This window comes from Schistocerca serialis, unplaced genomic scaffold, assembly GCF_023864345.2.
Source record: "Schistocerca serialis cubense isolate TAMUIC-IGC-003099 unplaced genomic scaffold, iqSchSeri2.2 HiC_scaffold_1420, whole genome shotgun sequence".
NCBI classification, from domain to species: domain Eukaryota; kingdom Metazoa; phylum Arthropoda; class Insecta; order Orthoptera; family Acrididae; genus Schistocerca; species Schistocerca serialis.
The window spans coordinates 5,636,637-5,660,470 of NW_026047648.1; the positions used below are offsets into that span (position 1 = coordinate 5,636,637).

Here is a 23,834-nt window from a genome sequence, read left to right on the forward strand (position 1 = left end):
CACTGTATTTTCAGCTATCAAACCTGTCTGGTAATCAACTCTATTTGTTCGAATCACTATATTCTTTAAATTTATTATTTTGCTCTCGTTGCTGGACTTTATCTCTTACTCGATCATCTATCTATCGTTGCACCAGACATGAAACGAGCTGTAATCGTCCATTCATTTCTTTCTTTGTAACTGTCTGATAGCTTCTTGTTCGGTAGGGGGTAACTCCACTTAAATGAGAGGAAGGGGAGACAGTGGGCTTGTGCTCCCTCAGCGGAAAAATTATTTATGCCTGCCGTTGTCACTCTTGACCGCTTCAGGCAATCGAACTTGCAGGGTTCTAATTGGTAGTAAACCAACTAATTAAAAAACTAAGGTGGTCGAAAAGGGTTACAACACATAAAGAAGTAAGTTATCATAAGAATATGCGTATATTAGAACCACGGACTGTAATACTGCGAAGAACGGTGTTTACAAAATTTCTGCTGCAGCCGATAATTTACTGCAGACACTCATAAGAATAATAGTGGCACATAAACGGAAATACGCATTGTTAGCAAGTTACTAAACAGGCAGACTTTTACCCCATCTGTTTCTAGACTCAGCTGCACTCGGCAGCAACTCTATAACTATGACTGAAACTGTTATGGACACCGAGAACAAACGTGTGAGCTGTAGTTGATGTTTCAATTCCTCACGAGTGGCGACAAGATATTAAAGAATGAGCAGCGACAAGACCTTACAGAGTTGTGGACAACTAACCGTTTGTCTGGAAGCTAACTTTAAGCCCGACATTGAAGATATCTTCAGGGGAAAGTTGTCATGATAATCCAGAGAGATCGGAGAGATCGTGGCGTGGCAGTTCGGTCGAGATAGGGAGGGGGGGGGGGGGAGGGGGAGGGGGAGAGAAAGAAGAAACGGGTGCGAATCTCTTCTGAGCACGTGGCGATGTTGGAGATGGCTTGCGACACCCAGCGGGCTGCTACAACGGCCCTGTCTGAAAGAGTTGCCCTCGCCACTATTAAAACCGTGGCGCTTTACTGTCGGCTGTTTTACGCATCACTGTCCAGCAGAACTAGATGCTTGCCCACAACAGACCAACGTATCAGGAACTGAGTCCTGATTTGCTGTCGCTGCCATTGTGTAAAATCAACTAAATCGCAAATCCGAGGCTACAGATGTCAAAAATACTTCCTGTGTGACGACTATCTGACCCGGTATCGCAGAACCACCTGGCCTATCCCAATTACAAACAAGACCAGTCCAAGTTGCAAATTTTTATTTTTTATTCATTCGATGATTTGTTTCGGACCGAGACCCATTATCAAATCACCATAACATAGTCGAAAATGGCATTTCCGAAGATGTCAAAAACGTGCAATGAACATTTGCAGTGCATGCAGATAACTCATCGAATGAACAAAACCTCGGAACAGTTTTTCGTTCACTGATTACCAGAAGTTGCTGACCCAAACTACAGCAGCATACTGGAAGTTCGTAAAACCACCCATGTTAACTGGGCCCAAATGTACAATCCTTGCACAACTGCATCATCTACACAGCCTCAACTCGAATGATCTAATAAATATAAAGTAAACGCATTATTCACGACACTAAACTTACATTCCGCATCCCAACAACTACATGCATTGCATCCTCACCACCAAATATATTGAGTTCAGATCCACAGTGTTCTACACCATCAGTCGAGCTCACCGTCATCATCTCAACAGTTTTTTGTGTCGCATCCCTAACATGAAAGACATCCAGTTTTTCCACAACATTCACTCGCCTTCTACTCTCGTCCAACAGATGACGACAACACCAACAGTCACCTTCCACTTTTAACATCCAAGTCACCTGTTCCAAAAAGCAATCCAACTTTATCTTCAGCCACACCAAAACATCAGCTTAAAACCTATACCTAACCTTGTTTCGCCACGTAAAACATCAAGACAAAGCAGCAGCATAGCATTCCATCCACATGTCTGTTCCCTCAGCTCCAACAAGATCTTCATCAGTCACATGTAATCTCAATGCTACAACTATACTTTAATGAAAATTGTTACAGTTTCGTAACACAGTCCCAGTCACTATACACTCTACAAAGCACAGATAATTGCTACAACATAGAATCGGATGGTACTGCCAATGGGTGCTTGTGAGACATCCTGATACCAGCACCTCACTCTGCAGATCAGAAACCCTGGGATTGGTGATACACATGAACAAAAACACTGCCACATTTTCCATAAACTGAACAATCTATTGAAAAAGGATTCATTCTCCTCTCATCCATAACAACCACACGTTACCAAACAACCTCAACAAGCCAGACTCAGTGCTTCATATCTTAAAGATATACTCACTGTATCTAATGACTGCTCGACAATTCGGTACATACAATGTCACACAAATACGACCACCATATCTCTTGGTCCCAGTTTAAAATACCTGTCTATAACGCCACAAAACGAATTAAATATAGCATTTACAACACAAGACTATAAAGCCACACATTTTGTGAGCGTGTGGGGTGGTGCTATTCTGTCATTCTGCGCAACAGATTAATCTGAGATGTACCCTTTACCCTTTGCCCCTGCAAGATGCAATTTCCACCCCCACACTACTACAGAAGTCAGACAGACACTCCTAAAGTTCTAAAGAGAAATGCCTGAATAACTTTCAGCAATAAATACCTTCCGGAGTCGTCCACTGTAAGGAAATGACATAAAAATTCACAAAATGTGTTACGTAACTAGTGGGATACTTGGGTACTGGAGTAGTGCTAGTTAGTGTAAGATATACATGAAAGTAACGAAAATTATTATTTATTTTGCAAAAATTCTGAGAAATCACAATAGCACTTTTAGTTATGAATTGAACACGTTATTTGTGGGTTCTTTTCAGAATGTGAGGTTACCTCTTAAGGATAGGATTCGGTAATGAAATTTCTATACAAAGTTTAAGATTGTTATTGACTTGGCAGAATGGCTGAGAGCCGCACCTACTCAACTTGAATAATTATCGGTTAGAATGTTGCTAGGTACAGTCGAGGCTGTCATGTGTGATATGCAGTGAAGGGTACTGTTGTGGAGGAAATGTGGGGGTCGCAAGAGCTGTGGCTGCGATGACTGCTGTCTGCGCCGCTCGCTGCCGACAAATAAGACAACTCTCGTTCTATCTGGATTGACCTTCGCCAATCAAACTCTCCCTACGCCTTGATGAAGTCGAGGACTCCTGTTCGCCCCTAGTCTAACTATTGGCGTGGTACACCGGTCAGGTAACCAGTCCACCGCGATGCCACTCAAAAATTCGCTCGCAGGCGTTTAACTATAACTCTGTCCGTTCACACCGCACAATAAGTGTGGCGGCCAACACAGTGAACAACGCTTAATCGCAAGGACTCAATATACAGTTTCACTTCGATTTGCTCTGGACAGAGGTGCTCTCCCAGTGAAGTACTGAGGAGAGACTTGTTCCTCGCTCTCTCGAGTACACGTACGAGCGCGCACGCTCTCGTTACGTGTTCTCGCTCCAAGAGCGACAACGGAACGGCCCCTCTGCACGCCAGACGTGAAGGGGTATATCTTTCGATCTCTTCCATTACTCCTTCAGCTCAAGGCGTCAGAAATATCATCTGCCAGTCAGCATTGCTCTTCTAAAACGGGAGAATGGCGTTTTGTTTAAGGTGACCAATCCGGAAATCTGTAGTATCGGTGTTTGGCGTTTGCTGTCTCCCTGTGAAAATCTCTGAAACTGCGTTCTATGTGTAAAGAATGCGTAGGCTAACCGCTCCCACACAATGTAGTGGAATTTGCTTTTAAGCCGAACACGGGGTCGTCCTTTCACTCGGGCTAACGCTGTCTGCTCTACAGGCGCTCACTGGCCGACGTAGATAGCTTGGGACCGGCCTCCTGGGGTGCAATTGCCTCTCTCCAGCTAGAAACTCCTGTGACCGTCGAGTCTGGAATGTATGTGTGTACGTCAGCCTCAGGTATTTCAACCACGGTGCGCACTTGCGATTTATTAGTTATTTGCATATCATTTACATGAATTCATACAATACTGACTTTATCTTATCGAGTTTGGGCTCGAATGAAGCGCCTTGATGTGCAGAATATGATTGTGAGGGCGGAATATGGAAGCAATGAAGGAGACCACGACTTGTTACAATTTCAGGAAATTCTTATGAGAGGCTGCTCATGACTCCATTACTTTCGACCTCCTTAAAAAAAAAAGAGAGAGAGAGAGAGAGAGAGAAGCAAAACTGTTATTTCCTACTAGCTCTAGTCAAGTTGTGTGATATCATATTGTACGCAAGTTTACATCCGACGGCTCCCCTACGATTTAAGGGTAGTGTCTTTGTATACTAATCAAAACGTCATGGAACCCAGGTTCGAACCTCGCTACTGCTTAAATTTAGAACAAAAATCGTCAGTAATGATGGATGGGAGGATAGAGCTTCAAGGCACTTTTTTCCCCTGCTCCTAAAACCCTGAAGAGTCTGCAATGCTCAAAGGCATGAGAATGCAGAAGGTAATGGGAACCACTGGTGTCTGTCCACAGGACATGTCGCCTACAATTGAAAAGTGGTATGATGACTCCTCCATTAGCGAAATATTCCGCAATAGTCGCACATTCAGATCTCTGGGAGGAAACTGGCAAGTGCCAGGTGTCCCAATGAATTATGTTTACTGTATAGCTCCTTGCCTGGCACACCATGCTTCTTTTGTCACTGTAAATCTTACTCAACAGCATATCTCCATCTGCCTCGATAACTTCACCTCTTGGTGTAGCCTCTGCTACATCAAAAACACTTTTGTTAAAAACCCAAGGAATTATTACAATAAATACCACCAATCATTTCTCTCTCCCTAACTTCCACCATGGCACACATAAACATGACTGTGTGGTGGTACTCTCTTCAAAGGTAAGCTGGTTCGAATCCAGGTGATGGAAGAAATTTGCGTTGCTGGTATTTCCCCAGTAATGGGAGGGGGAATTGAAGCATAAAGTTTCTCATCACCAGACCTCGTGTCAGTGTTCTACATTACATTACCTCTCCTCGGTGTATCATGATACACTGATGCCTGTGACACTGTTGAAGGTGACACATGTGGTGTCGACGATACTCGCCTGCAGCAAATCGTCAATCGACCACCGCAGAGATGCTGTATACGTAAGCAGCATCGCCACCACCTATGAGAAAGAAGCAGTAAGCCACTCCTCCTGTAGCTTCGAGGCGCCACACACGACAAGTATTTCCAGCTCTGCCAGTGCCTGGTACGAGTTCTGCCAGAGTCCAGCCTGAGTTCTGTTCTGTCTACGAGGGTATCAACAGTTCCATGACGACTGCAGAGAAGCGACGAATTTCTGCCTTCAGAGTGCAGTGTCGGCGTAACGTCACTCAGTGAAGCCTAGGCCAAGCAAGCACATACAGAGAGTCGATGGCCCACAACAGACACATATTTGGCACAACTGTAGTAAACGTTCAGTGTTCATCATCTGCAGACTTGTACTGTAATGCCGCTCAGTGTTTTCAGCAGCTCCTGTGTATCTGAACCCCAATTAATACCACACGTGCTCCTGCAGTCACAGCTGCGAGGAGCTAAAAATGAGTTTATCGCTTTCCAAACAAAAAGGCGTTCTTTTGACTGTTTCATTTATGTACTTGTAAATTTATTAAAAGCAAGACACAACAACATGTGTGTCGGATGTGGATGTTAAGTTCCTAACGCATCCATTACAGTCATGTACACTCAACAGATAACTCCGAGTCACAGTTCTCTCACAATGCAGGGACAGTGCCCAATTACGTGGAGGAAGATAAGTGCTTGCAGTAAGGCGGTGGACTTGTTGCTCCATTTCTCTCTGCTGACATGGGCAGAGGACTCTCACTTTCTTATATCTTGGAATAATCACGGAACCACAGCCTACAACAAACTCAAATTAAGAAAACAGCAAACTCGACAATGTGGGGATTCCATCATCCAGCCATCCTCTGTACTTGGAAAAAACCAACTGAACGAGGCGATGCTGTGGTAAGCTGGTGGCTACAAACTTGATTTTCGACCAAATTTAGTTTCTCTGCGATGTCCCTACTCAGCGTAGGGTGAATGACACGACGGTTCCTATGGATGGACGCAGCTGTCCTGCTTCCCCGTTCTTCCCTATTCTGGGTTATGCTCTAATAGCTGTTTCACCAACAGGACGTTAACCCCCGATCTTGTCTCTTCCTTCGTCTTTCCAAAAGCCTTAGTGGCCCCAGTGTTACTTTCGCCAATATAGCTTGGATCTCAGCACTCTCAAAAATTTACTATTCCTTACAGTCTTAGAACACCTTGCATTCTGTATCATATTTGCCGTCTCAGACGCAACCTCTGCCAGCTGATTACATTGCCCTCTCTTCTGAGATTCCTCAAACTTTGTCACAAATTGCAAACGTTCCATAAACGTGGGAAACAAAAGCAATTTTTCTCGCCTATCCTCTGGATACCTAGGCTTCTGGTGCGCCCTCCACTTGCCACCCTTCTGTATCCTATTCGAGCGGAACTTCAGCTGGCTGGTTCTTCCTGTTCCAGAATAGTATGTAGACACTTACTCCTCCAACCAGCTATAATCCTAGCGTCTACGCCTCTTCAATATGTAGATGATCCCGCTTCCAGCCTCCTGACCACTGCCATCCCTCCCTCACACCTCCCTCTACCCACATCAACTTGTCAATCATACTTCCCAGCCCACTCCAACACCTTGAATACATACACCCTTTCTGGCCGGCACCTGCATCATACTGTATTACCCTCGTAGTAGTTATTGGGAACTGACTGCCAGTGACTTGCCAGAAGCAAGAGCCTTATCTTCCCCATAGCACCATCATCAACTTCAATGTACATGTGTTTATGTAGAGACGCTATGGCTTTTATTTTTTTGAAACCTACCATTTTATTCATTCTCCCCAAAAAGCAGCAAAGTGTCTGAACCTTGCGCACCACACGATAATGTGGTGGGAATGGAATGAATAACAAAGAAAATGGAGTGTTTACGACAAAGTCGTGCATTCGGCTTTTCACAGACTGTGCCTGTGTATAAGAATCTTTCAGAACTTATTCGTTTTACTGGGTATACATTTGCGCTCAACACGCCAATGAGGTATACATTGGATGACGTGTAGCATATCAGTATCACTCTCCTTTGATTTGTACTCTGAACAGCAATAGTGCTCGAGGACAACGACCATCAGGACTTCTCAGAATGCAGTAGGTAAAGCCGTCATCAAGCTGAAGCCTGGTTTGGTCACCACAGTGCTGTCCTACTGCAGGTTGTCGTCACTCGCCGTCTTCCTACTTTTGAACTAACTTACCCAGTTAATAATTGCGGGACACAGTTAATTATTGGGTCTCCGAACAATTCTACAGTTCCATCATTTTCGTTTCCCATAAATCAGTGTCAGAGGTGAAAGAAGAGATAAGTGACAGAAGGAATCTCGGGAGCAATGCCTGAATCCCAAATCTCTGGAGTTGCAATCCCACATTCATCCACTCAGCAGCTGAGGCATATATGTCCCAATTGCATTTATTTCTGCGTTATTATCATTACACAAGGTACGAGTGAGACGAAGTAATTACATTTTTCTGCGTGTTTTTGAATGTATGCAAACAGACTATTAACAGTAAATCGTTCATTGTGGTAAAGGTACTTCCTAAATCGTCAGTTACTGTATTTTGTTGTGCTTTTTCTCGACAATCTCGTGCTAACGAAACAAACTGGTGACAAATATGCTCCATCACTTTTTTTTACGCTGCGTGATGGGGTCACTAAGTTCACGGAGGAAAGTGAAATATCACACAGACGAGAATTCAGCCTGCATCCTATTTCTTTGTACAGGACGCCTATGGAGTTATGTCAAAAGAGTATATTCTATATGGACGTAGTTAGATATTTAAAAAAATACGTATCCAACGGATCAGTGTATGGACGATCACACCTTCCTCAGATATCTATGTGTCTCGCTGTCCCCCTTGCTTTATTGCGGATCGTTCTAGTAATTCTGCTTTGAAAGACTTCCTCAACACTTGTGTCAATTTTCCATTAATCTTTCAACGTTGAGCCACATGAGGCTTTATTATTCTTCATATTCTGTTATTTGCGTGGTAAGATCAAAAGTTTGTCATGACGATTTCAAAAGGTTGTTGAGGTGGTAATGTTGGGATTTCGTGGTAACGATCTTAATGTGGCTTTAAATGCTGCAGAACCAAATACAATCCGAGAATAAGTTGTTCATTAAGAAACCCACACATCTGAACAACAAAACGAGACTCAAGCTCCTTGCTTCTACAACCACACAAGATCCGTGACTGCCTTGTCATGGAGCTGAGATACTGAAAACTTCTGTTGTACTGAGAAATATGAAATTCCCATTCATGTAAGCTTCAAAAGAATGTGGTCCTAACAGGTATTCTGATTACATAATATCCCACATAAGGTGAGGTAGGTTCCTTTCCAACTCTTGCTGGTAATGGGTAATTTCCTTAGACAAGAAAACAATTTTTTCCTGATCAAATAGTGGTATATGGCACATTTATACATAAACAACACTCTTGAGCGAGACACGGCAGAAGTCGCCACAACGAAGTACGGTAGGTTACAAATCGTTGCTCCACACCATTGTCAGATAATTCAGTAACAAACATGGGCCTAAATCCTTTCGTATTCATATTTTTTCAATATGGTCGTGCATTGTTGAACAAGGTGCTTGAAGTCGAACTGCTCTCTTGCAAATGATTTTCATTGGAGACTGCTCATCTGATTAAGAGTGGGTGACACACGTTTCCTGTCACTTTTTATTGCTTCCAATACGTGGCCTGTCTTTGAGACAGCCTGAAAATACTGGACATTTATCTCAATCAGGCATGGCTACTTTACGAGGGGGACTGAGGCAAATGGTCTCATCATGCGTTACATAGTTTTTCCTATCTGCGGACGTTCATGCACCCACGAATCCTCCACTAATCTCTCCTTTACAAGATAACTGTTGGTCCATGGATTCGGAACTCAAAGACTGCAGTGCTGAAATAAAAATATAATTCTGATAACATTATTTTTTTAACATCTTCAGTGCAGGACTATCAATAAAACCTATTTACTTCCTTATTTTTACTATGTCAAGAGCGATGCAGGGACTTCTTGGGCACCCTGTAGATGAAATAGACGTGCATAGTAACAATGATACCTGTCTTTGTTAATACTCTTACTTTGTGTTGACATGCCGCCTCACATAGTTCTGGGTAACTGAACCAGGGTAATGCGGGTAAACGACGCCCAGGCTCGTCACCCAGAGAAGACTTTGGATTCAGCTGCCTGCAGTGTACGGCCACCACCTACTTGCTGTCGTTTTCTTGCAGACGAGGAGTGGCAGCTGGAGGACAGAAGCCACGATACGCTCTCCGTGGGCACTGACTGCGTGCAGCTGTTGGTGAACGCCCTGGACCACCCCACGTGTCCGCTGGAAGACCTGCCACTGGAAGCCGTGAAGCAGCGCGAGCGGTGCCGCGAGCAGCTGTGGGACGACGTGGTGCAGAGGTCGCCCCACATACCCGTCACCAGCTACCTGGCCTACACGCAGAGGGCAAACGTCAAGCTCTGTCTGCTGGCCTGGATGGCTGTCAACTCGTACGGCATTTGTCAGGACGTCCCGTTTAGTCTGATACAGTCCGTGCACGATGCTCGCTGCTATTTCGATAGTCCTGACGATCAATCGTGTCTGCAGTCGAACGCTACAGACGCCATCTGCTCTGTTTCCAGAGCTATTCTGTTGCTAAAGTGTCGCGACTTTTCCTCCATTAAGACTTCCCATAATTGTTCGTTCAGTACGTTGGGATCTCTATGGGCCTATGGTACGAGTAGTATACTGGATCAAAAGCTAACAGAACAAACACTGAACTACAAAAACAGTTTAACCAACGCCACCTTGAAATACAAGGATTTCAAAATTGACAGCTTGAAGCCTTTAGAAATGTCATTTATACTGATAAATATCATTTTCCGTTTTTCGACTGCCGGAGTATACATGTACCTTCCCCAGTTGCGCAACTTGCCTGGAAAGATACTCTTGTCCTTTCAGATCACGTGCATAGTCCAGATCCTGTGTTCTGAGGTCGTGTATCGTATGGCAGGCGTCCCTGACTTACCTACAGCAGTGCTGATAGACAGCGCCCTCACACTTCTCAGCTGTTTCTGGCTGAACTCATTCTGCTACCACATGTACGCTTGTGTTCGCCATCTCAGGCTTCCTAACCAGCTACTACCTGCTGAAGTAAGCCAGTTATTCCGTCGTGAGGTGCTGTGCGTGTTTATACCGTGGAGTATAGTGTGTGTGGCAGCTGTTGCTTTGGAAAAGACGAGTAAATATTACCTGATCTACAGTCGCATAGTAGTCCTTGCAGGGATATCAGTGTCTGTGGGATTCAATTTCGTTTGTCTCGGACTGCTTGGATACATGTACCTACGTAATCGGTGCTCCATGCGGCAACTCGAAATTGTTGATAACAAGAAATTTGCCTCAAAGAAGGAGTGTCTTTTTATGTCAGTTAAGGCCATTATATTAAGTGGAACAGGAATTATTATTAGAATTGGGTTCCACCAGGCTCAGGGAATAGCGCAGGTAGTGTACTATATGCATCTAGTTACGATGGTGCAAGGACCAGTGCTCTTCGTCTGTTTCGTTTGCAATGGAACGACGCTCCCCCTACTGAAGAACAGGATACTTCTTTGGTGGAACCCAACCAACATCCCTGCAGGTCTAGAGCTGTGTTCGGCAGCCGAGAGGAATCTGGCCAGGAGAAACAATGAACAGTCTCCCTTTTCAGAATCCTCGCTGTAGCCTCCTTCAGTATTTTTCGCAAATAACTGTCTCCACACTACACTGCATTAAGCCCAACAATAAAAATGGACTCTACCTGGTATGACAATATTAAATGTCATTAAATCTCATATCGTACAGCCAGTACTTCTCTTTCCTAACGTCTCCTTCATTTATAACTGTGTGCTTATTTGTGAGTGGTAGCTCTGTCTACCTATTCTAATGCACTGAGACTACTCACTAAAATTGTTGGGAAATGCTTCGTGTATACAATAGGCTGCGTCAATCACACGGCCTGTTATATACAAGGAAAACGCAGCACGTTGTCGGAGGAATTCCCGTTCGTCAGTGTCATCTACCGTGGCGATGGTGAATTTCTGGACACATGTTCGTATGACGTTTTTTCTCCGTTTTCCGTCGAGGATCTCTCTTTGCAGTTTGTCGATTTTATTAATGTATAATGTATGATATTAGTATATATCATATTATGTCTGAAACAGAGAAATTTTCCATATTTGTGTGAAAGATGTACTTTTACATGATTTGTAATTCAAGTACCATGACAAGAGACATTCAGATACTTATAAAATCAAAAGAGAGGGGCCAATGACTGAAGTGGTGTGTGCATGAAAGTGTAAATGGGTTTGTTCAGCTTATTAGTGGTTCGATTACATAGAGTGGCTGAAACAGGTATAGTAATAAAGTAACACATCACGTGTTGTGGGAAATGTGGCTTGAAGTGAACGCAAAGTGTCGAATGGCAGAGTTATGAGATCAGCATTATTGGGTTTGTGAGACAAGATGGTGATTTGTTAAGCTAGAGGTTTGTAAGGGTACTATGGCAGATGTTAAAAGTTAATGTTCCATGTGCCACTCTTGGGCAAGGAAGAACATTACTTAAAGGCGTATTTACAGAAACAGTACTGTGGAAGGATAAACTTGTGCCAGTACTGTGAGTCCTGGAAAACATGTGCCATAGTAGCTTCACTAGAAGCGCACAGTACGCCGAAATTGTTGTGATTCGTAATGAATAGACGATCTCCCATTTGTTCAAATAAAACCTGAGTGAGCAAAGTAAAGGAGTGTCTGTGTGAATTTAGTATCCAGCCCAACTGAAAATCCTGTGATAAATAGTACTACCTGGAGTGATTTTCGTGAATTTCGCACTTAGCAGGCACCCGCAGTGTTAACCGCGATTTCCGTTTGGACGCAGTGGAACCAGAGGGAGGCAGGTGCCGGGTGCAGCCCGGCTGGCCGCAGGGGGGCGCCGGCAGCTCAACACATTCTGTAAAACCGTTTGACGAAGATTTGCAGGCCGTGCGCCTCGATTCTGTCAGCGCAGCGCCAAGCCAACCCTGGCCCGCTTTGCGTGACGTCACGAGAGCGCGCCGCGGCCTTCTCTTTAGGTGGTGGTGGGCAGAGCCGACACGGGGCGCACTGGGGGCGCTTAGCGGCAGACAAGCGTCCTGCACCACCGGGACACGCGTAAAGTCTGCCCGACACAGTGGTCGCCAGCCGAGCCTCGACCCGTCGGAAAATATCAAACCTCATCGCTCGAAAGCCAGTAGGTAACGGCCCTCGTGCTACCTACTTACCCCCAGGCAAGATCCCGAGTTCCGACCGCAGTACTGGGAACATTCACAGCCGAGTCCAGGAAATTACTTTCGACTGGCTGTACGAAATACACAGTTCAAACTCAACAGGAAGACGGTCACTCAAAAAACATTACTCCCAGATTTGGATAAGAAACTGAGATTATCGCTATCCAATTACCCCAGCCAAGTCACTCTGAGTCGGAGGACCACTACCAATTCGCTAACATCACGGAGTTTTCCCTGAGCTACAATTCGCCGTAAACGCCCACACTAATTACTATTTCAACATTCGCAGATAACGACAGGAAAGTTCTTAAGCGGTAACGGATGCGCGCAAACGAGAACGCGTTTGGAAACTCGAGAACACTGTGCGTCGCGACACAGAACTCCGCTCCAGAGCGCCCGCGACCCGCCACGTCGGCCACACGGGCGCCGACGGCCAGCTTTCGGTTCCCCGAGCTCCGAGCCTCTCCACGAAATCCTTCTACACGTGGGCCTTTCAGCCAATCAGGAGCAGCAGAGGACTGCAAGCCCCACCACTGGCCACTCCCTGCTGCTGCTCACAGCCGCTGCTGTCACGTTCTGATCTTCAAAAAGGCGAAGCAGCGAGCAGATATGGGTGGTCAGGGAATCACCTGCGACAACCCTTTGACTTGTGGGGTTTCAAGCATTAACTTCTGCAACCGATATACCTATTAAGGGCTTTCCTCTGATATATCTGGAGAGAAGCATTCTCGCAGCCGAAACTGCTTGAACTGTTGTTACATGTACGTAGTTGTTCGACAGCACACGTGTTACTCAGACGATGTCCCCTGCAAAGTGCATCATGCGTAACTCGCGCCACTGCCGTCAAATGCAGCATTGTCAGAGCGACTCAGACTTGGGATCGGCAGTCTGCACAACCGCCACACTTGAGACAGGGACGACCAACCCGCATCTGCCGAGGCTAAAGGCACAGAACTCAACGCTGACTGCGAGCGTTCTCAAGCAGGGCGTCCTGTTTCCGATATGCAACAACAGTTTTCAGCGCACCAGACTCAAGTAGAGAACTCTGTCTCCACCAGATCTCCAGAAACGCAACGCTACGCGAACTAGCCGAAAACCCGGACAAGAAACCCGAAGTAAACAGGCAAAGCCGCCACAAACACGATACTCCAATTACAAAAAGTTTACACTCATCCAAATACATCTCACGAAGAACAAGGTTTACAACTGGTTGGGTGCAGATGGAATTAAAGCACATCTAACACAGCTTATGCCACATTAGCAAACCCTGCAATAAACTATAAACTAAGAAGGTGGCAAAGAAACCGCCAAATCGTTGTAACCTGCACTAAAACAGTTGCCTGGGCCACCAAGTCGTTCACAAAAAAATCCGAAAAAATTTGCATTCACCACAACACACCCATCAGATATCGAAACCCGAGAGAACAGTTTGAGTTACTTGCCGATCTGAAGCAACAGTAACAGAAATCACACCGCACGCCAAACACTAAGCAAAAGAGAACCCACGCAGACTCACGCTCGCCTTTGTGATAACCAATTTTGACCGTGATACAATAAACGAAAAAACTGAAGGGGACCTAAAGGTACCAGGAAACTAAATCAAAATTCCCCGCTATTCCTTCCAGTCATCTATAGTTACAAAGAACCAACTAACAAGCTACTTGTTCACCATTTCAGAATCCACTCTGTACCTTTCAAGGTTGGACTATTTAAACACTACCTCCTCAATAACAGCTACGTCCATATTGCGACACTTTCCAATAAGCCACGAAAAGCTGCGATATAATGAGAAATGTGAAGAACCGAGTCGAGCACATCGAATTTTTAATTGCAAAATAGACCCGAAACAAGAAGCACCAAAATACAGGAGCTGCAACACTGATAACGTTAATAGTGATGAGAGTCGCAAAGAAAGACCGAAACAGCCTATCTCAGCAAACAAAACTGAAAACATTAAGCGCATTGATCAAACTATTATGCTCTTCGTCCAAGAATGTCAAGATAACAATCAAACGGAAAACATACTCTGAGTCCTCACTACATGATATTTGAAAGAAGGGAAATAATAACAGCAGCTTCTAAAAAGCTCCTACTACGTTCTTTGGCGAACACGGATCCACGTCTATATCGCCATATTGATAGACAAGGAGGCCTATGCCCAACCTAGCCTGAGACACCAGGAAACAAGAATTAACCTTCACATTCAAGCCTAAGAAAGATGTTGCCACTATCTGCATTGTCAACACACTGGGTTTCTGCTCTAAAAACAAACTCCCTAAAGGCATAGTAAGAGAAAAAGAAGTTGGTATTGTAGTCGCAGCACATACCTCATGAGCAGGTAGAGAAATCAATCTAGATAACTGTATCTGTCACGCAAACCAGACCGTAGTAGAAGCTGAGATAGATGCTTCATAGTCTTTCACATAAAACACCACAACGATGTATCCTGGCGAGGAACCGCCAACTGATCTCGTTAATTATATACCCTCATTGTGCCCAGCTAAAGGAACAGGAGACTCAGTGTTAGATCTGCGATATTTGCTGAAAAATTGAACAAGAAAGATATTAAACTTGTTGTAGCCATTTTGAATCACGCTAGACTCAGAAATCACTCGCCGCCTTTTATCAATCACTATGGCACTTCTATCTTAGGACATATACTACGTACAACATAGCTACCCAGATTCTGAAGCTACACTGAATTTGGCGACTGCATAGCTAAGGAATACCTCACATTTATTATGCTGTGAATCACAAAAACTAGGAAAAAACTTAAAACGATCATAAACTCACGAAATCGGATAGTCGAAAAATTCAGATTGATAAGTTTTAACACAAAAACTAACGAATCAACTATTCAAACCACTCCTTATAACATACTGTAATTACCAAATACAAGTGGAAGCAATACAACCTGCTATACAGAAAACTACCCTAAGAAGAAAATAACATAACAAAGAGGAAGACTCCTGACGTACATAAGAAACAAAATTAAACAGTAGGGAAATTCTGTAGACCATACGGCACTAACCAAATGGATATGCTACGATTGGCTTGAACGTTTTCAATGACCTAATAAGAAGAGAAACCCACCAAAGGATGCGCGAGGTAATCACAAGAATTAGGTCCCACAATAGCAGTAGTTTTTGGAAAAAAGTTCCAACAGGTCATAGCACACAATTTGCTAACAGCCATCCTTAATAGCAGATGAGAATGTCATTCATTACTGACGACCTCAAAAAAGTTCCTCAAAGTGCTACAAAAACATTCACGGTCATCTGTGGTATCCAAAATTCGATGAAACCGACGAGGAAATAATATTCGAAAATCCGAACGCAACCGCTTAACATCCGCTACTTTATAAGATTGACGAATATGAAATGGAAAGAAAGCAGCTCAGAGACTGGACGCACTGGAAGATAACAAAATAAATCACTCCTTTCACAGGACACCTGCCTCAAACATATCAGACGTTTCTTCATCGCGGCCATGAAACTGAAAATAGTCTCTCTAAAATAGAAGCAAGCTAAAATCAAGATGATTTCCCAACCCGAAAGACCAAAAAACAACACCAAATCACAGGTTACCGTGCTCTCAGTGACAGGGAAAGCTTTCGAGACAGACCAAAATTGTTCAAGGAATAGAGCAACATAATGGGACAAGAACAAGCCGGGTTCAGCGGCAACCACAGCACAGGTGACCCGGTCCCAGGACTGAGCAGCAGAGCGACGCGGGCTGAACGCAACACGGCAGCCGCGACGCCAGCACGCTTTCTCGTGGACGGCGAACGCGCCTTCCATTGGTTGTGGCATGCTGGGCTGCTCTTTGAAACGTTACTTTTGAACTTCGCATGCCAAAGTGTGCAGTTTGCTAAAAACGTTGCTGGAAACAGGTAAGTACAAGCGCTGCTTGGCGATCACCATTGGACAAGTATTACACCAGCCGCAGCGACGCCACGTGGGACAGTCACGTCTCCAGTGCTACACACCAACAACACGGCTGACATCGCTAAAGGTCGAGGATCGAAACAACAGCCCTGTACACAGACGACACTGCGTACTGTTGTCAGGGCCCGACATGCGGCAGAACTAACGAGCTGGTCAGCCCCTTCAAAAACAAGCAGGAATCATCGCTAAGCAAGTCGAGTAGATTAAAATACAGTGGATCCACGAAATCTATCCTTCATCACCTACCCGTGGTATTCAACTACCCCTACTTTAAATAAATATGTATTCCTCACGTCATCTTCAGAGGTACTCTGACAGTCAGTTATAAACAATGAAGAAATACACCAACTGGAAAATAAGATGTTATAACACAGAGAGATGTTGTTGCGCCCCTCAGTGTGAAGACTGGTTTTAAAAATAGCTCTCCATTCTACTGTATAACTTGCAGGCCTCTTCAAGTAGATACTGCAGCCCACATCCATCCCAATCTCCTTACTGTATTTACCACTTGGTCTTCCTCTACGATTTTTACCCTCCACACTTCACTTCAAAACTAAGTTGGTTACCTGTCGACGTCTCGGAACGTGTCCTACCAACCGCCCCTCCATTTGGTCAGGTTGCGCCTCGCATGTTCCCACGTTTCTCAGTAATCCAAACTTATCTTCCCTGAGGTTGGCGTCTACCAGTTTTTTCATTCTTCTGTAAAGAATTTTTGAGTTAGTATTTTACAACGACGAGTTATTAAACCGATACTTCAGTAATTTTCACACCTAGCAGCAACTTCTTTCTTTGGAACTGATAACATTACATTCTTCTTAAGGTCTGTGGGTGCTTCGCCTGTCTCATACGCCGGGCACAACAGGTGGGAGAGCTCCGCCGTGGCCGGCTCTCCCGAGGCTGCCTGTAATCCTGCCAGAAGACTGTTTACTCCCTGGACCTCGTTTCGACTTAGATATTTCAGAACACTGTCAAATTTGATCTCGTACTTACATCTCCCACCTCATCTACATCCATGACAAAATCTATATAATGTAATGACAGCAGATATTATAAATATGATGTAGCTATGCTATTGACTATACAAAGACATAGATCACTACACCATTCAGACAGCAGTTTCTCCCACATAACATAGCACTTACCTCTGACTTACAAAGTTATCTTACAAATCCCTTCGTATCATACTAGAGATTAGTTCCTAAGCATTTGTCTTAAAGACTACCAATACAATGTGACAGGAAACAAAATGCCTTAACGATGGACAAATAAACGCGGGTGCTGCTTTTTTAAAGGAAGGTTTTAACCCACTCATAAGGCGAATGCCAGGACTCAGCTGTAAGAATAACATCGTTCTCCAATCCGCCAGGATTACACGCTGTGTCCAAACCAAATAAGAGCCTCAGATTAAAGATGAACAGCGTCACCACATCATTAAGCGAATATCCGTTCAAAGAGTAACTCGTTTGCTAGGGCACATTGCTGCTTGTACTAAACTTAAATATTTTCATTTTCACCTCTCCCCTGTCAACAGTGACTGTAACTGGGATCAGCTACTCAGAAACAGACATTCTTTAACAAAGTCAGTCTGAAGTAGTCGACGAATGATCTTGACATTAATGACATGTTATTAAGACCTGACTTATCAGGTGCTGCAGGTAAGTGATCTTATGTATTTCTAAAACATTAAAACTTAATTACGAAACCTTTTAATTTTCTTGATCGCAAAAACACATTGCTTTACCATTCATTACACGTTTTGGTTGCCAAACAACTATTGTTAGCTTGTAAAAGAAACAATAAACAGGGAATTGCCTTAGATTTAACCAAATTTAATAAAGTTACTTAGTATTGCGTGATGATTTGCCAATCATGGTAAATACTACCTGGCTAAGAATTCTGTAGGCTTGAGCCCCATCATCTAATAGCATTTCCTGGAACTGTGTAAGTAATTTGAAAGTACCTATTGGGTGAATGTGAATAGTAAACTGTTTTCAGATATTAAAGAAATAAGCAAATAGAAATAATGAAAACACACCATGCTGACTAATGAACCACATTTTCCATAGACTATTGGTTACACCAACGAAGATACAGAGTGCAACTCTCAACATATAGTAACAATCGAAACACACTCTTTCGTTAAGAATAAAGGCGCTAGCCCAGCTTAAGAAGCGAAAGTAATTTAAGGAAGAGACACTCTCTCTAGTTACTTATATCTAAAATGAGTATGAGCAGAAATTAGTAAGTGTAGCTGCCTTTTTGGCCCTATCAGCTGTTCTCGACACTGCTTGGTGAGAAGCACTTCTTTAGAAATTCACGATTGTGTCGTAAATTTAAGGACTTACTTAACAACATGCTAAACAATAGAGCATTTCATATCCATTCTCACAATGACAGATGCAGGGTACTTAAACCAAATGACAGTTTACTTCAAATGTCTGTTCTGAGTCCACTACCACTTTGGTCTGTACATGGACAGCTTACCAAAAGTCTTCAAAAAATTGATTTATGCTGATGACATTTGCTTGGTGGCTCAGAGCCTCAACGTTTATTATGCTGAAACCTCTTTATCCACTGATATGGGAGTCTTAGATGTATACATCAAGAAATAGTGGCTCCACCTAAATCCACAGAAAATAATTGTATCTACATTACATCTATGCAGAAGACAGTCAGAGTGCTCACCAGAAGACAGATTCAGAGACCAAGTCTCGTTGTACTGCATTACACCATAATACATAGGAACAGCGCTAGATAGAACTCTTGACTTACAAGTAGCACCTAAAGTCAAAACGAGAAACAACAGTCTTCAAAAATTTGGTGGTATCTTATGGGGAGCTAATGCTCGTGTTTTGAGATCCACAGCTCTAACCCTATCATAGGTGCTCTGTTGCTGAAGATTACTGTTCGACCAGGATCAATAGTGCTCATACTAAGAAGATAGATGTCCAACTGAATCAGGTATTATGGAATGTATTCAGAGTACAATCGCTCTAAGACTTCCTATTCTCAGCATCATCCCACCCCCAGCTCTAAGAAACCAGCTCTCCTAAAGGTCTGGAAGAACATTCTGAAGAATCCTCAGCTGGCCAGTCATCGAGATGCTCCACAGGCAGAACATCAACACTTGAAATCAAGGAAACCCTCATCATGCACAGCAGAAAACCTCGTTGTGTTCTCTTTGATTGTCAACCGTTTACGGGAAATTCAGTGGAATCCGTCACCAATAGTCAACAAGCATCTAGTCAAGGACCCATTCATGCAGACAGGATTCGAGCTCCCCAGACATCAGTAGAGGATCTTGAAATGGATTAGCAGTGGAGAAGGCTGATGTGTTTATCTTAAGTATGGGGTAAGTATTCTTTTTACAGACAATTCAATGTCGCTTTCTAAATATTCCAGTTTCAATGGCCTCAGTATTATCATAACAGAAACAGGGTCACATGTTGCAACATACTTGAGGCAGCTGCACGTCCTGCCCGCTGCTGTGACGTCACATGATCAAATCGTCCTAATTCCAGAGATCTCTTTATCCTCACATGTGCTGATTCGATTATTTACATGCTTAATCATCAGGATATGTAATTACCCAGGGGCTGTCTTCTGGATCCTGAGGTGTACGTCATAATTTCATCAAATAATTACATATGATTTATCAGTTATGCTTCTCCCATGGTCTTGGTCTCTGTATCCTGAAGTGAACTGGACTGTGGATACTGAAATAGTACTTACCGACGAGAGTCGCGGCACAGTGTCATTTTCACTATGTCTTCACTGCTTAGAAAGTGTGTTAACTGCCCTGTCGTCGTGCTATATAATTTTTGCATGTTATTGCATTAAGTCTTGGGATTTCGAGGTCATCTATACTGCAGAGAGGTATATAAACCATACAGCTCTATGATATTATCAGTTCGTTTCAGAATGCTACTATTTATCAGTACATACATGTTAGCTTATGGTTCAAAACATGTAAATGTAGGATTAGCATGAGATCGTGAATGTGAAGTTATAGTAGAAACTGAGGATGTCCGTCGTAATGTAAAACACAATTTACAGATATGAGTTAGGGGGAGCATTGTTTGCCGATGAAGCACACTGAGAAGTTGATGACAACAGACTACGATCCTTTTCAACTTCCTCTTCACATGAACATCTGTAGCAATAAGGCAACCATCATCGACCTGTATAAAAGTGTCGTGAAGTTGTATTGGTTATGCAGTGCACTACGGATTGCAACAGACAAATACGGTGGCAAGTATATGTGAAAGCGTTACTAAACGATGTTGTATGTTATGTAAGTGAATGTTGCATACAAGATGATTTAGAACAATATGTAAACATATGTATGGTTGCAGCACCAAGGGCTGCTACTATAATCCTATAAACATTGAAACTGTACAGCCTGGTTTACAGACAGACGACGGAGATACGACGTCGCTCCTGTTGGATTGAACACAATGGAAGCAGAATTTATAGCATAAAAAAAACAATTATTTAAAGAATAATGTAGGGATATAAGATAGAATGAATAATAAAAAATGTGTCAACAATTGTTTTTTTTATTTTGTGCATGTATAAAACGTTAATAAACAAAGATATTTAAAATGTGTATTTGTCTTTCATTGAAAGAGCACCAGTGCAAAACAAATATTATGCAAGATATTTACAGATATGATAAATACGTTATACTATTCTGCAAACCCTCAATCATACATACAGTAAATATATTCACTCATTGAGTAAATAGAGCCAGTACGGTACAGTGTCAAAAAATTTCGACGATATAAACACACATTTAAAGCTTAAGAAGGGTTCAAGTTACTTGCACATACTTAAAACAGAGATATGAGCAACTGAAGACGGTATTGACTTTGTAAGTGGAGGTCCAATAGTACTACTTTCAGGCTTTCTGTTAGGACAATGCTTAGCATTTGATGCTAAAAGGTTTGCAAATCCTATCTGCCTGTAGATACACGCATCAAAATGTATTACATCACCTCGGTTCCGAGAGATCCAGAACCTGTACAGAAAACTGGAATAGAATCAAGATAAACATAATTTCCGCTCTTTTTATTGGTCATGAAAACCACACATTGCATATTGTTCCACCTTACAGCGAGACCTTCAGAGGTGGTGGTCTACATTGCTGTGCACAACGGTATCTCTAATACGCAGTAGCACGTCCTCTTGCAATGATGCATGCCTGTATTCATCGTGGCATGGTATCCACAAGTTCATCAAGGCACTGTTGGTCTAGACTGTCCCACTCCTCAACAGCGATTCGGCGTAGATCCCTCAGAGTGGTTGGTGTGTCACGTCGCACATTAACAGCCCTTTACAATGTATCCCAGCCATGTTCGATAGGGCTTATGTCTGGAGAACATGCTGGCCGTGAGATACAGGAGGATTCCAGTTACATTACGTTATAGTCAGGCAGAGGTTCCGAAAACAGGTATTGGATTGTAAGGCATACCCAGGAGCAGTTATAGACTCAGCTCACAATTTAATAGTGGTGAAGAGTAGACTGAAGTTTGAAACATTAGTCAGGAAGAAACAATACGCAAAAAAGTGGAATAAGTAAGTACGAAGTAATGGAGAGGCAAGCTTAAATGTCTCTGAAGCTACTGATACTGCAATACAGCGCATTATCCAGTTCAGTAGAATAAGAAGGACACTTCTATAAAGGGCGATCAGAGAGAAAAGGTCCAGTAAACGAAGTTCTAAAAGGCATACCTTATGAGCTATGAGCACTTTTTCACGTTCGATACTGTGGAACGAGCACTAAATAGTTTACCTCTCGCTCTTTTTGACGTGTCAGTCCTTTTGTATTTCGTTCTTTGTACCTTACGAATATGTCTATAGTAGTGGAAAAGGCCAGTTACTCGTGTGCTGATAGCAAAGTTTAAGCATCCTCCACTCGACCGTCATTTCAGCATCGTCAGAGTTCTGAGGTGCAGCGATCATGGTTCATTAAGTTACTTCCTCAGTTTGCACACATACCTGCAAATCCATCGCTATCCTCCGGTGGAAATGATGAAAGTAACTGTGGCTGTTGACATGTATGAGCTACGCGTGGGCATTATCGAGGCATTTCGAGCTGTGGAACAGAATAATTTTAGGAACCGGAAAATATATTTTAGAAAATGCTGCTTGTTCCAGATATAGGCACAGAAGCTCAGGACGACTCACGAGAAATATGCACAGACAGTCCAGTTACGCTGGATTCCCTGAAAAATTACAGCAATCTTAGATAAATAAGGGCATAAATGAGTACTGCGCAAGGGGGAGTGGCACCTCATCTTGGAATGATCAGAAGTAAAACTCTGCAGTCCTGTGAATGAATCAGGACACAAGCCGGCCAAAGAGCGGGCCCGAGAAAGTGCAACAGGAAACTAGAGCGGAAATTTTGCGTCAGTGAGGAAATGACAGATGCAGCGCGAAAGAGAAGTGAGAAACGGTGGTGTGAAACCATGAAAGAGACTATGGCAAAAAAAAAATTTTCAGCTGTTCAACATCGCCATTCTCCCATTTACCACTGTCGCCTAGTCTTACAGCTGTGTCGGCTGTGCAGGGGAGATTAAAGGCTCTCTCCAGCTTGCTGAGACAGTTGAGTCTGGTGGGCCTGGAGGAGGGGCGCGAGCCCGGAAACCGAGGGGTCACTCCACGAATTCTCCTCGGGTTATCAGCCGAGTGGCGGCGTCGTCTCGTGTTTCTTGTGCCACGTCCGTGCTCTTGTCGAGATGAACTTTAGTAGCAGTTCAGGATTAATTCAGATAGGTCCATCGCCTTTTTTTTTCGTCTCCGCATCACTATCGCCGTGCTGCCAGACAAGGTGTCGACGTCTGCGACGCTGTTCCCCAAAGTCGGGAAGCAGATGATTCGACGAACTGCTGTGCAGAACAGCCGCTGTACAGGTTGAAATCATGTTTGCGAAATCTGATCTGTGCGGCCTCTATGATGACAGAAAAAGTAAAGCCCTTTTCTTATAGAAAGGAATCTGTGTATTCCTCGATATTTCGTTTTAACAGTGCTCCAAATATTTTTCCGTACAACGCTTAGCGAAATATTACGCTCAGATCAGGCAAGTATCAAACGAGGGAAAATGTTGGAAATATGGCGGGCTTCCCAGAATCAACTGTTCCCTTCGCTTCAGTGGTGTTACATACACTCCTGGAAATGGAAAAAAGAACACATTGACACCGGTGTGTAAGACCCACCATACTTGCTCCGGACACTGCGAGAGGGCTGTACAAGCAATGATCACACGCACGGCACAGCGGACACACCAGGAACCGCGTTGTTGGCCGTCGAATGGCGCTAGCTGCGCAGCATTTGTGCACCGCCGCCGTCAGTGTCAGCCAGTTTGCCGTGGCATACGGAGCTCCATCGCAGTCTTTAACACTGGTAGCATGCCGCGACAGCGTGGACGTGAAACGT

At 43.6% G+C, this 23,834-nt stretch overlaps 1 protein-coding gene across 1 annotated transcript in view; it reads left to right on the forward strand.

Moving 5' to 3' along the window:
• LOC126443038 (uncharacterized) overlaps window positions 1–10,989 on the forward strand; it is a 78,794-nt gene extending 67,805 nt beyond the window's left edge. The window contains exon 7 of the mRNA XM_050090883.1: window positions 9,393–10,989. Coding sequence (XP_049946840.1) covers window positions 9,393–10,870 — 1,478 coding nt within the window. The 3' untranslated portion in view covers window positions 10,871–10,989. The remainder of the gene's footprint in view (window positions 1–9,392) is intronic.
• Window positions 10,990–23,834: the final 12,845 nt, after the last annotated feature.